The following is a 13,278-nucleotide window of genomic DNA, read 5'->3' as shown; positions in this document are numbered from 1 at the left end:
AAAAAACGTTTTATTGTATTTAGAAATTGTAAGGTCAATGTTCTCTATATTTCGGTCGATTTGAGATGGAATAGCTCATAGCATTTCTGGATTCGCCCATACGTGCTACATGCTCTGTCCATCTCAAACGTCTGCATTTAATGTTCCTAATTATGTCAGGCGAAGAATACAATGCGTGCATATTAAAATTGTGTTATATAATTTATATTTATACAAATATAGAATTCATTTTCTGTAATGTCACATTACAATATTATTACCACGAAGTCATCTTCAGGTGGAAAACACATTAATAAATAACAAATTGAACACAGATGGCATACATAAAAGAGAAAAGAACACTTGTACACATTGTGAAGTTAAAACATGTGTAAAACCATTGTAGAGCTATGTGAACTGTGTGATTCTGAGCCATTTTTTTAACATGCAATAAAATAACATTTAATAAACATGTGATGTGTTAAAATAATCTTGTAATACAATAACCACACTATAGTTGTGTCTTTGGGTGTTATATGACTTGTTTTATCAAATTGTATACATATTTTGAAGTTAAAAAATTGTGTGTTTAAAAATAGTATTACAATAATAACTTCCTCTGACACATATCGACACATTCCTATAATTTTTGGATGATGATGATGATGATGATTATTATTATTATTTTTTTAATTAAATCCAGACATATGAGATGGGCAGGTCATGTAGCGCGTATGGCGAATGCAGAAATGCATATAGTGTGTTAGTTAGGAGACCGGAGGGAAAAAGATCTTTGGGGAGGCCGAGACATAGATGGGAGAATAATATTAAAATGGATTTGAGGGAAGTGGGATATGATGGTAGAGACTGGATTAATCTTGTTCAGGATAGGAACCGATATCGGGCTTATGTGAGGATGGCAATGAACCTCCGAGTTCCTTAAAAGCCACAAGTAAGTATTATTATTATTATTATTATTATTATTATTATTATTATTATTATTATTATTATTGTATTATTATTGTTATTATTTTAATAATATTATTTTAGTATTATTATTATTATAGTATTATTATTTTATTATTATTATTGTATTATTATTATTATTATTATTATTATTATTATTATTATTTTAATATCACTATTATTATTTTATTATTATTATTATTATTATTATTATTATTATTATTATTATTATTATTATTATTATTATTTTAATTAAATCCAGACATATGAGATGGACAGGTCATGTAGCGCGTATGGCGAATGCAGAAATGCATATAGTGTGTTAGTTAGGAGACCGGAGGGAAAAAGATCTTTGGGGAGGCCGAGACATAGATGGGAGAATAATATTAAAATGGATTTGAGGGAAGTGGGATATGATGGTAGAGACTGGATTAATCTTGTTCAGGATAGGAACCGATATCGGGCTTATGTGAGGACGGCAATGAACCTCCGAGTTCCTTAAAAGCCACAAGTAAGTATTATTATTATTATTATTATTATTATTATTATTATTATTATTATTATTATTGTATTATTATTGTTATTATTTTAATAATATTATTTTAGTATTATTATTATAGTATTATTATTTTATTATTATTATTATTATTGTATTATTATTATTATTATTATTATTTTAATATCACTATTATTATTATTTTAATATCACTATTATTTTAATATTATTATTATTATTATTATTATTATTATTATTATTATTATTATTATTTTAATTAAATCCAGACATATGAGATGGGCAGGTCATGTAGCGCGTATGGCGAATGCAGAAATGGATATAGTGTGTTAGTTAGGAGACCGGAGGGAAAAAGATCTTTAGGGAGGCCGAGACATAGATGGGAGAATAATATTAAAATGGATTTGAGGGAAGTGGGATATGATGGTAGAGACTGGATTAATCTTGTTCAGGATAGGAACCGATATCGGGCTTATGTGAGGACGGCAATGAACCTCCGGTTCCTTAAAAGCCACAAGTAAGTATTATTATTATTATTATTATTATTATTATTATTGTATTATTGTTATTATTTTAATAATATTATTTTAGTATTATTATTATTATAGTATTATTATTTTATTATTATTATTATTATTGTATTATTATTATTATTATTATTATTATTATTATTATTATTATTTTAATATCACTATTATTATTATTTTAATATAACTATTATTATTTTAATATTATTATTATTATTATTATTATTATTATTATTATCATCATCATCATCATCATCAGTAAAACGTATTCATTTATCTCAAAAAGTTTACCTTGCCCACGTAGTAGTACGGAAAAATAATTAACTTTTAATTACCGAAAGTTAATTGCGTGTCTATACGTACCGTACATGGAAATATTGATTCTATGAGCTAACATAGGTACTGTATAATGGGGGAAAGAAGATTACTGGAATCATAACGCGACGGGATATGTTATACTCGATGTGAAATGTTGAGGCAACGCAACATCAGTAGATAGAGAACAGTCGTGAACTAGACTAAATTCATACTCCATATTTCAACGTAAGCATTTTAATCTGACGTCAATATTAATGGAATCGATTGTGAGGACATCTATTGTGTATAGTTGCGGAGCAGTAACTTTTATTCGGAATGGAATGGAATTTACAAGAGGGGGGCACTATGGCCCAGCACTGCGACCTGTTACGATCTATTGCGCTAACCCTCAAGCTAGGTGCATTACCATACCGGCTGACTACACTAAGGTTCGCTGGGTACCCAAGTTTCGAGGGGTGTATATCAGTTCCGCGCGAACTGCTTCGAAGTAAATCAGTTGCGCGCGGGCATTCTCCAAGTAGGCACATCAGTTGCGCGTGGAGACTTTCGTATTGACAATGGTGGAAGTACAGAGCTTCTGGTCCGATAAATATTTTGCCTCATTCTGGAAACATCTTCGCTAGTAACGTGAGCTGCCGTATTTGAAACTTCGGTTCTGATAACTTTTTTAATGATCTTTCTGATATGTCACTTAGTGCCTTTTGTTTCATTGAGGTATATTCTTACTTTGCAAGTTTAAACTGTGTTTCACGATCTTTCCTAGACTTATTTCTATTCAGTACTACCAAATTATGTCCCTTCTCGGTTTCTTTATATCCTGAAATGATGTGTAAACGTCCATCGTGAGTAAGTAACACGCGAAGAGTGGTTAACCATTAAAACAAATTATAAGGAATGTTCTCTTAATTCTAACTCTACACATCCACGTATTTATTAATTCGTTGACGCTATCATACAGACAGAAACTAGTAGCCTACGTATATTAAAATGAATGACAGAGATAATATTTTCAGGATGAATCCTACATATAGAAAACGGAAACAGTATATTCAACAACTCCTTAATAAATACAAACATGAAAACATTAATAGAATTTTGTTTTTTTAAAGAGCGTTTCGTTTTATTTATTATAAGAGAATATGAATACAAAATTATTTATAAGATTTTTATTCCTTTGATGAATACCAGCTTCATGGTACGATTGAAAGAAACTTTTTAACCGTACCTGCCAATAACATGCAGAATTCTAAGTCTCTATAAAATGGGAAAGAAAATGTTGCGAAAATATAACGACCACGCGCAACTGATGAGTACTCACTAGAAACCACCGCGCACAACTGATGCACAAAATTCACGTAAAAACGTTCCGTGCTCGCAACTGATAAACTCCTGTTTCGAGCAGACAACCCTTCTCGTTCCTAGGTCAGCCCCCTCCGTGCGTCGCCATCCGGCAGTCGAGGAATGCTTTGGTATCATGACAAAATGGAGAAGTGGTGAAAAATTATGTAGATGCCTAACATGGGGAAGAATGGAAAAACCCAAACCGAGACCTTGTCCGCCACAAATATCACTACGGATTTTTCAATGAAAAATCTCAGACCTGACCGGGACTCGCACCCTGGGAGACAGGCTGGAGGTTTGATCACTCAGCCACCGCAGGGGTAACTTTCGTTTAATTTTTGTATCATGGAGTCCGTTCCTTCATCGATTCTAATTATTTTATTACAAATCCTACCTTTTCCCTCTTTTCATATCTGGTGACCGCTAAGAAATTTCCTCGTCTATCCTTGTGGTATCTTCAGGGCTGCGTATCAGTGTACCTCATCCCTTCCTCCCAAGGAATTCAGTAAGTAAACGGAGTTGCCTTTAATGTCGCAATGCAGAAGGACTTTGATCCGCCCTCTCCGAGAACTGCCAAGAGAATGACACATACGGAAATTACCTAATCTTACGGTACGAGTTGTTCTGGAAAATCTCTCAAGTATCCTCTCCACTTTAATGGGCCTATATCACTTCTTAGAAGTTCTTTGAGCACTATGTTTCGCGTCGTTTTGTATTGTGACTTTTATCTAAAACATTCCTTGCTTTTATATCATCTGACTAGAAGATTAGATCTTAATCAGTTTCCTTACTATCTTTTACAAATATTATTTCATTCATTTTTATCATCCAAGTTCAACAAAACATCGATTATTTAATGTTAAACGTAAACATCCACTGCATGCTTCGTTCTCCTTTGCATGGAGCAGTTATTGATCTCAAGAAGTAGAAGTTTTAACTTTTAATGTTCCATTCGCCACCAAGGTCTCAAACTCAAAAAGCAGTAAAATGCAAAAATTACAACAAAAATAAGCATATCCTTTATGATTCTACTGCAGTCAGTTGGGATACTTTTTACTAGTCATAGTAACTTTACACCGGTTTTTAGTTTCGTTTCAAGTGGTCGTTATTTCATCTGTTTATACGGCAAATATAAAGTTGTTATGCGGGAAAACAGTATTGCACCACAAGTCGCATGAATTGAAATATGAAAATAGTACACAGTTGCACTCAATAGAAAAAGATACCACAATTGACAATATTTCGATGGTGTTTAGATAAAGTCATAAAAATGAGATGTGAGATAAATAAAAATAAAACTTCGGACTCTTTTTGCAAATAATTTTCTACACAAATAAAACATATCAAATGTTAGTATTATTTTCTCTTTTTGCACATCCACTTGTAGAGTTTAACTTATGTATTCACCTGGGGAACAAAACTCCAGTTGCACAGAAATGACTTAACCCCCTCTACTCGAACAACACCATCGATTTGCATCTCCGCTGTAGAAACTTAAGAGGAGAGGATGGTATTTTTTTAACTTTTTTCCTCTTTGGTGTAAAATACTAATTTTTTGTATATAGAGAGCTCGTAGCTGTAGCAACTCAACCAAAAATAAATATTTTGAAAAAATTATTTGGGAACCAGATTTGAAAAAAAAATATACCCAATGCAGGATTTTACTAAAACCGATATATCTAAACCATTTTTAAAGGTAGATTCATCCAGTTTTTTGCAATGTACTTGCAAAAGCATGCTCTACAAACTATCTGTAACAGAATTTTGATATTAGTCCCTACGTTTGTAAAGCAAACAATTAAAATTTAATAACACTTTTCTGAATTTCTTTCTTGCAAACAAATGGACGTAGTTTTAAAATGAAATCAATTAACAAAATTATGTTACAGAGAAAAGTTTCCTAATAGTCTAAAGAATGTGTGTTCTAACTTTCATGCATGTATCTTTAATAATTCAGAAATTATATCCATTTTTGTCTGGCAATGTAGCAAAAAAATGAAGTTACCGTAAACCGATAAAAGGGGACGAGTGATTTAAAAATCCATAGCGCAGGAAGTTTAAAAATGGCGTCTCAACATCCGATAAGGGCACAAATACCCACGAAATGTTATGCAATGCATTCCACACATATCAAAGAGTATTTTGAAGAAAAAAAAAATTTAATTCCAATTTACCGGAAACAACAATAAAAGGAGGCGAGTGATTTAAAAATCCATAACGCAGGAAATTTAAAAATGTCGTCTCAACATCTGATAAGGGCACAAATACGCACAAAATATTATGCTATGCATTCCACACATATCACAGAGTATTTTAAAGATTTTTTTTTTAATTTACTCATTTTTCACCAAAAAATACCATCCTCCCCCCTTAAATGTAATTATCTTTCCATAATGGAGATAAGTGTTCAAATTCCTCTCAACTCAAAAATAATCCATAATGTTAAAACAGATTTGTTAGAGGTACTACCATTTCTCCCGCAAGCATTTCACAGTTTTTTCTTCACCAGAAAAGGGCGGTAATTTTTTTCTACTGAATGTTCTCCTAATGCACCGAACAGTAAGTAACTACACAAGAGGAATTGAAGGGTTCAGAGCCATAGTGGGCCAAGCGCCACGTATTAAAAACAAAGAAAGCAAGGGTTAAAGTCAAGTGAATACCATAGTTTAATGAAGATTACATATCATTTAGTTTTTAATGCGTATACTTTATATTACTTGCTATATGTTTCCATCGAATTATGGTAATAACTTCATTTTAACCCTTGTTTCCTACGGTTTTAGTAAATGGCGCTTGGCCCGCTATGGTTCTGAACCCTTTAATTTTTATACGACTACTGTAAAATACCTCTTAGCCTACCAGAGCCGTAGCATGGCAACATGATGTGTCTAGAAACAAACACTTTCTGTTCCCTAGCACCTGCTTATAATTTTTTTTTAATTTTCGTCCGTGATGCCAGACAGCGGATTTTCGGTCCCGATACTGTACGTCAGTTGCAAGGAGGTAATTGAACTCAATGCTACGTTTCCTCTGTAAGTCAAGGGACGTGACGTTAAATCACTGTGTAGGGACTGAAAATCCGCTGTCTGGTAATGACTATGCTTTTCCTCCTTTTTTTCTTCTAGTTATAATAATACGATAAAAGGTTTACAAGTAGCTTATTAATTAAATGTAACAAACTTTTTTGCGAGTTTTTTAAATATTAATAATCAATTATACCTTGCTATCTCTACAGTGAATAAGAATATGTGAATACTGTTTGAAAAGGAAATTGCAGTCAAGTTCCAAGCACACATAGTATATTGTTAATATAGAAAACATTAATGTGCCCTTTTTTTACGTTTTTATTGCCTTTTTTTCCTGCCTATTTTAACTGTTATAATCGTCCGTGCTCTACTTATTAGATACCGAGTTACATGCCAGTACATTATAGAAATTCTTCGACCAACATTAGACAGTAGACAGGTACACTTTGTCAGCCTCAGTGATCGTGTGGTCAGCACGAGGCATACCGCTGAGAAAACACAGGACAGTACATGACAAGGGACAAATGCCCAATTCCGTGGACGGAATAAAAACCTTTTCCATTGCCCGCACCGGAAATCGAACCATGGGCCACTGGATGGGAAGCGCCTAAGCTAAATGACTGTAGGTTCGTTGTAACTTGACTTACCTGGCAACAGGAGAAATAGCAGCAGCGTCGAAACTGTTCTCCAACTCTCCATGTCTGAAATAACAATCAGGATAACTCAACAGCCGATATGCTATCGAGATGGCTAGCCAATGAGTTACTTTTTATCACTTAAATAAATAAGTGGATCTCATGTCAATAATCTTTGCGGTGAGAGAGAGAGAGAGAGAGACTGAAAAAGACAGAACATGGCTAGTCCCATTTAACGGAAATGATTTTGCATACGAACTTTGTACTTTCAAGGCTACAAGTTAAAGAATAAAAGGCAGAAGAAGGTAAACATGACTGTTTGAACTTTTCGTTACTTAAAAAAAAGCAATAAATGAAGACCAGAAATTTGCCTAAGCCTAAGACAGAGATGTACAGGGACATCATTTTATTTTTACTTCAATTTGTATTGTACCTGAGTTTTTGAATGTACTTCACTCCCACCCCTTCTACTAATGAAGATCCAACTGACCTCCACATAGAACCAAGACCGCATATAGTAAACAGCACTGAGTTAGTGAGTATAGTACGTTTCAGAAATATGTTCGCGTTTCCTAGTGATGAAAGAGCTTTCAATATTGAATCATATTTTCTCACAGGTACTGTCGTTTGCCTACGTCGCATCCCGATTTCCCCCCACCTGCTTCTGCTCGCCCCTCTGTAGAAGCTAGGCTGTCTTAGCTCTTTTCTGAAAACATTAATTTCTGTCAGGAATTGGTCGTTTACGTAATATTATATAACTGTTTAAAATAACTTGAATAAAAGGGCCTCGTTAAGTAATTAACTGTCACGTGCTTTCCCCCCTTTCTACGATCCTACACATAACCACTTGGACGGACAGTAGATAGCATGTCTGGGTAATTTTATCTGTGCGGGTCGGGCAGAAGTGAAGATTGAATTTACAGTACGTGAGGTACTCTTTTATGGAGTAGGTACAGAATTATTTCAACATGAGTTACTAATACGAAGGACGAAACTGGCAATTGGAGTTAGATGCAATAGTCTATAGTGCGATAATATGCACAAAAGAACTGAAGCCTGTATCGAAATGAACGGCCACCATTTTCAAAAATGTGTTTAAATATCCATATTATGATTATTTTTCAATTTAACTTCATTCTCTATATTGTACGCTAATGTGCTGTATTACAGTATAATATACACTGCATAATGAATACGTTCGCATGGATAACTCAGTTCGTTAATACTGTACTGGATTTTGATTAAACAAAAACCTAATGAAAATTATCTAACTCAAAATTGCGATACTTCCTAGTCTACGTAAATGGATGAACTACTTTTCTTTCCTCCTGTACCTAGTAAAGTGATTTGTTTGTATTTTACGCCAGTATCATCGAACTCCAGTCGTGGAAGGGGGCAGCAAACGGTGTTTCCGGTTCTCTAAAGGTATAGCCAGGTTAATATTAAAAATGTTAGTAAAAATAAAATGATGTCCCTGTATAAGAAATAGCGCGTGAACAATCTTCGATTCTTTCGCCTGCTACCTGGTAGCAGTATATATGCTAAAAGACGAGGGTGAACAAAATTAAGTGATCTATACAAAGATATTTAACCAACTGAGAATCATCCACGAAAAATCACAGAATAGCCCAATGATGTCAACGAGAGCGCAAACGTGCCTCTTCGCCCGTATGCACTGTTCAGAGCACGTACGGCACGCAGGTACAAGTCACTGGTGAACACAAGGGTTGTACATAAGACATTGAGGAAGAAGTCGTTCAGTAAGTTTTAGGCTGACTGGACTCCTGACTTCTTATGAGTGAAAGAGGGGAAAATGTTCTTTGTCTGATATATGGAAAGCATTTAGTTACGAAGAGGAGCAATGTGAAACTCCTGAAATTATTAATTGATATACATAATGATGTATTGAAATTTTGTTTTATTGACATTAAATAATAATAATAATAATAATAATAATAATAATAATAATAAATATATGTTTAGATGTATTGTAGAGGTTCTTCCTCGCTGCATTGCATTTAAGTTTACAGAATAAAGTACAAAAAAGTATGGATGCTAATAGCGTAGACTCGTTATGAATTCTGTCTAAAAATTGTGAAGATATGTCGTCCATAGATTTTTCAGTTTGACAATGGTCCTTACCATTGTGATGTCCTTTGGCTAAGCCGAGGAAAAGTTCTCTCCAGGTTCTTTAAATTGCGTGAACAGAGAAGTTGGAAGTTCGCTTTGCCTGGTAATATATCCAAGGTACGAATATTTGCGGAGCAAATTATTTCTATATTTGGCAGTAAGCACGTATGTGAGCAATTTTCCTCACTTACGAACCTCACAAAACCAAGACTAATACCAAGATTATCAGAAGATAATAAGCGTGCTATGCTACGTCATGCTGCAGGAAATATAATTTCGCTGGACATAAGGTTGGTGTCGGCAAAAGCAAGAAAAAACTTCTGTATTAGACGAGAAGTCAGGAATTTAAATTTGTTTCTAGAAATGTGCTGTTCATATAATAAGTACATTATTAAGTGTGTAACAGTTACATAGCAATTAATTAGGTAGGTCTCATTATCTAAAATTTCTAATATCAAAAAATATACTATGTTTATTATTTGTTGCAATCCTATTATCACAATACTCCTCAATATTATCCATTCCCTCCCACCGAACATCCTCATATTCCTCTTCTTTCACTGTGGCTGTTCCTCGGCTTTGGAATTCCCTATCGAGTAATGTCAGGGACTGTCAGACATCAAACCAATTTAAGAATAGACTAACGAAATATTTTTCTAACAATTCTTGTTAACAATAATAGCTGTTTCAGGTTTTTCAATGTTTAATGGTTATATATACTGTATCACAGATAAATATCTAAATTATCTCATTATTATTATTATTATTATTATTATTATGATATCATTATCTGTCTCACTGAAACATGGTTATCAGAGTCAATTATTAATACAAATTTATTTCCTAATAATTATACTGTGTTTCGTGCAGATAGAATGTTTGAAGACACCAACAAGAAAAGAGGTGGTGGTGTCCTAACAGCGATTAGCAACCAGTTACCTTTTGCAAGTAGGCGTTTTGACTTAGAAATTATTAGTGAATGTGTTTGGGTTGAAATTAAAATGGCTGATGGTTTTAATTTGTTAATTGGAAACCATTATTTCCCTCCTGATACAAATCACAATCATTTAAAATCTTATCTTAATTTTCTTGAAAAAAATCTTGATACTCATAATTTTAGAACAGTAATTCTCGGTGATTTCAATACCCCGGGTATGGACTGGTCAACTGGTTTCAATCTTAATGATACTCATTATTACTCTAAAATTAAGTCTAAGGATTTATATTCCTCGACTTGCCTTCTTGGATTAAATCAAATTAACTCTACCATTACTAGTAAAAATCTTCTTGACTTGGTTTTTACTAATGTCAATAATACTACAGTTAAACTTACCGATCACTCTCTAGTTTTAGAGGATATTTATCATCCTTCTATCTCTATTCATATTGAAGTAAATTTATCGTTTCCGAAACACTGTCATATCAGTTCATATTTAAATTATTCTCAAGCTAATTATCTGAATCTTTATTCTATTCTTTACAATTATGATTGGAACTGATGTAAACATTGCCGCAAATTCCTTGTCTCAAATTATAAACAATGCTATATCTCTTTGTGTCCCTGTCACCTTTGTTAAAAAATCGCACTATCCTAAATGGTTTTCAAACGAATTACGTCAGCTTATTAAGAAAAAAAATAAAGCTCATAAAAATTACAAAAAGTATAAAACTGATCATCATTATCACATTTTCTCTAATTTTAGAAAACAAGTCAAAGCCATGATTAAATCCGATAAATTCAAATGGTTACAATCAATTGATGACAACCTAAAGCATGAACCAAATAAATTTTGGAAATATGTTGAAACGTTTCGAAAAACTAATAGCAATCCCACAGAATTAATAATAAATGGCGTCCACATCACAGACCAAAAAGAAATTTCAAACGCATTTGCTAGTCAATTTAAATCTGTTCAACAAAATTGTAATTCTAATTTCATTACTTATGATTCTAATATCACTGACTGTTTGCCCCTGCCAAAAATTACATCCGATGATGTAACTACAGCCATTAAAAAGCTAAAGCCTAATAAATCTAAAGGTACGGATAGCATTCCTAACTTTATAATTAAGGGTTGCTCCAATATTCTCATACCCGTTTTAACTTTTTTATTCAATCTTAGTTTAAAAACAGGAATTTATCCTTCACTTTGGAAGGAAGCATCTATTATCCCAGTTTTTAAAAATGGTAATAAATACAGTGTTACTAATTATAGACCTATTTCTATCCTGAACAATTTTTCTAAAATTTTTGAAAAAATAATACACAAACATATTTCATTTTATGTTAAAAATAAGATCAATTCAGCCCAACATGGATTTACTAGAGGGAAATCTACTACTACTAATTTAGTTTCCTATCTGAATCTCATAATGCCCACAGTCGAAACTCAAGGTCAAATTGACTCAATTTATTTTGATTTTAGCAAAGCATTTGATGTTGTTCCTCACAAAATTTTATTAAATAAATTAAGTAATTTTGGTCTCTCCAATCAATATGTTAATTGGTTTGAAAATTATTTAACAGATAGACAATCTTGTGTTCGACTAGGTAATTCTCTCTCGGTTCCATTTAATAGTTTATGTGGCGTTCCTCAAGGATCTACATTGGGACCTCTCTTATTTTTATTATTTATAAATGATATAAGTAAAAGAATAAGTTCTAGCTGTCTTTTATTTGCGGATGATCTCAAAATCTTTCGTAAAATTAATAGTTTGGCTGATTGTCAAATTCTACAAAATGACATCAATTCAATTTCGCGATGGTCTGTTGAAAATGGAATGAAAATTAATCAGTCCAAAACTTTAGCCATTTCCTTCTCACGGAAAACTACTTCCCTAAAATTTAATTATTCTCTTAGTAATGTCATAATTGCTAAGAAAAATAGTATTAGAGATCTTGGTGTCATACTTGATTCTAAATTATATTTCCATGATCATGTGCAATATATTTATACCCATTCATTAAGAATGCTTGGTCTAATTAGATCTATAACTTATTCTTTTTCTACTCCGATGTGTCTATTAATTTTATACTATACATTGGTTAGATCCAAACTTGAATATGCATCTGTTGTATGGAACTCCATTACTTCCACTGACTCGGCTAAATTGGAGAATATTCAAAGAAAATTTATTTCCTTGTGTTCTTATAGATTTTTACCAAATTCCGATGACTATAAATATGAGATTAACTGTAAATATTTTAACTGCTGCAGTTTATTTGCCAGACGTGAAGATCTTGATTATTTATTTTTTTGTAAAGTCATTAAGGGTGATATTGATTGTGAATCATTCATAAGCAATATCAGTCTTCGTATTCCCGCTAAGGGTTTAAGATTTCATAACATTTTTTATAATAGAAATTCAAAATCTCTCTCCCCGATCTGCAGATGTATAAAATATGCTAATTTGCATGGATTAAGCTTGGATCCATTTAATGTGTAGTATACACCTTTTGAGTTTATCATGATATATCCTTATTTGTTATTATTGTTAGATATTGCTATTTATTTTCTTGCATTTGGTCAAAGATTAGTGATGATTATTATATTGTTTGTATTTCATCTCACTGCCATTTTCTATCATTCATGCTCATCATCATTTGTTGTTTTGTTTTGTTTTGTATCGTGCTAAACAGTAATTGGCCTTGTGCTGTTGTTTTGCACGTTAATATTATAAATAAATAAATAAATAAATAAATTATTATTATTATTATTATTATTATTATTATTGTTACTACTACTGCTATTATTATCATTATTATTATTATTATTATTATTATTATTATTGTTGTTACTACTGCTATTATTATTATTATTATTATTATTATTATTATTATT

At 32.4% G+C, this 13,278-nt stretch overlaps 2 protein-coding genes across 4 annotated transcripts in view; one reads left to right on the top strand and one right to left on the bottom strand.

The window, feature by feature from the left end:
* Positions 1 to 13,278, top strand: part of LOC138709438 (coiled-coil domain-containing protein 174) — a 549,941-nt gene that overhangs the window by 258,848 nt on the left and 277,815 nt on the right. The gene's annotated exons all lie outside the window — the stretch shown is intronic.
* The window catches only part of LOC138709442 (uncharacterized), a 380,925-nt gene that overhangs the window by 184,372 nt on the left and 183,275 nt on the right, over positions 1 to 13,278 (bottom strand). Inside the window, exon 1 of one of the 2 annotated variants that reach the window (XM_069840211.1) lies at positions 7,319 to 7,798. The exons of the other annotated variant lie outside the window; for it this stretch is intronic. Coding sequence (XP_069696312.1) covers positions 7,319 to 7,370 — 52 coding nt within the window. The 5' untranslated portion in view covers positions 7,371 to 7,798. Of the gene's footprint in view, positions 1 to 7,318; positions 7,799 to 13,278 lie in introns of those variants that run through there. 2 annotated transcript variants of the gene reach the window in all.

This window comes from Periplaneta americana, chromosome 11 (assembly GCF_040183065.1).
Source record: "Periplaneta americana isolate PAMFEO1 chromosome 11, P.americana_PAMFEO1_priV1, whole genome shotgun sequence".
NCBI lineage: Eukaryota > Metazoa > Arthropoda > Insecta > Blattodea > Blattidae > Periplaneta > Periplaneta americana.
The sequence above is the reverse complement of the archived record's forward strand: the minus strand, read 5'-3'. Positions and strand labels throughout refer to the sequence as shown.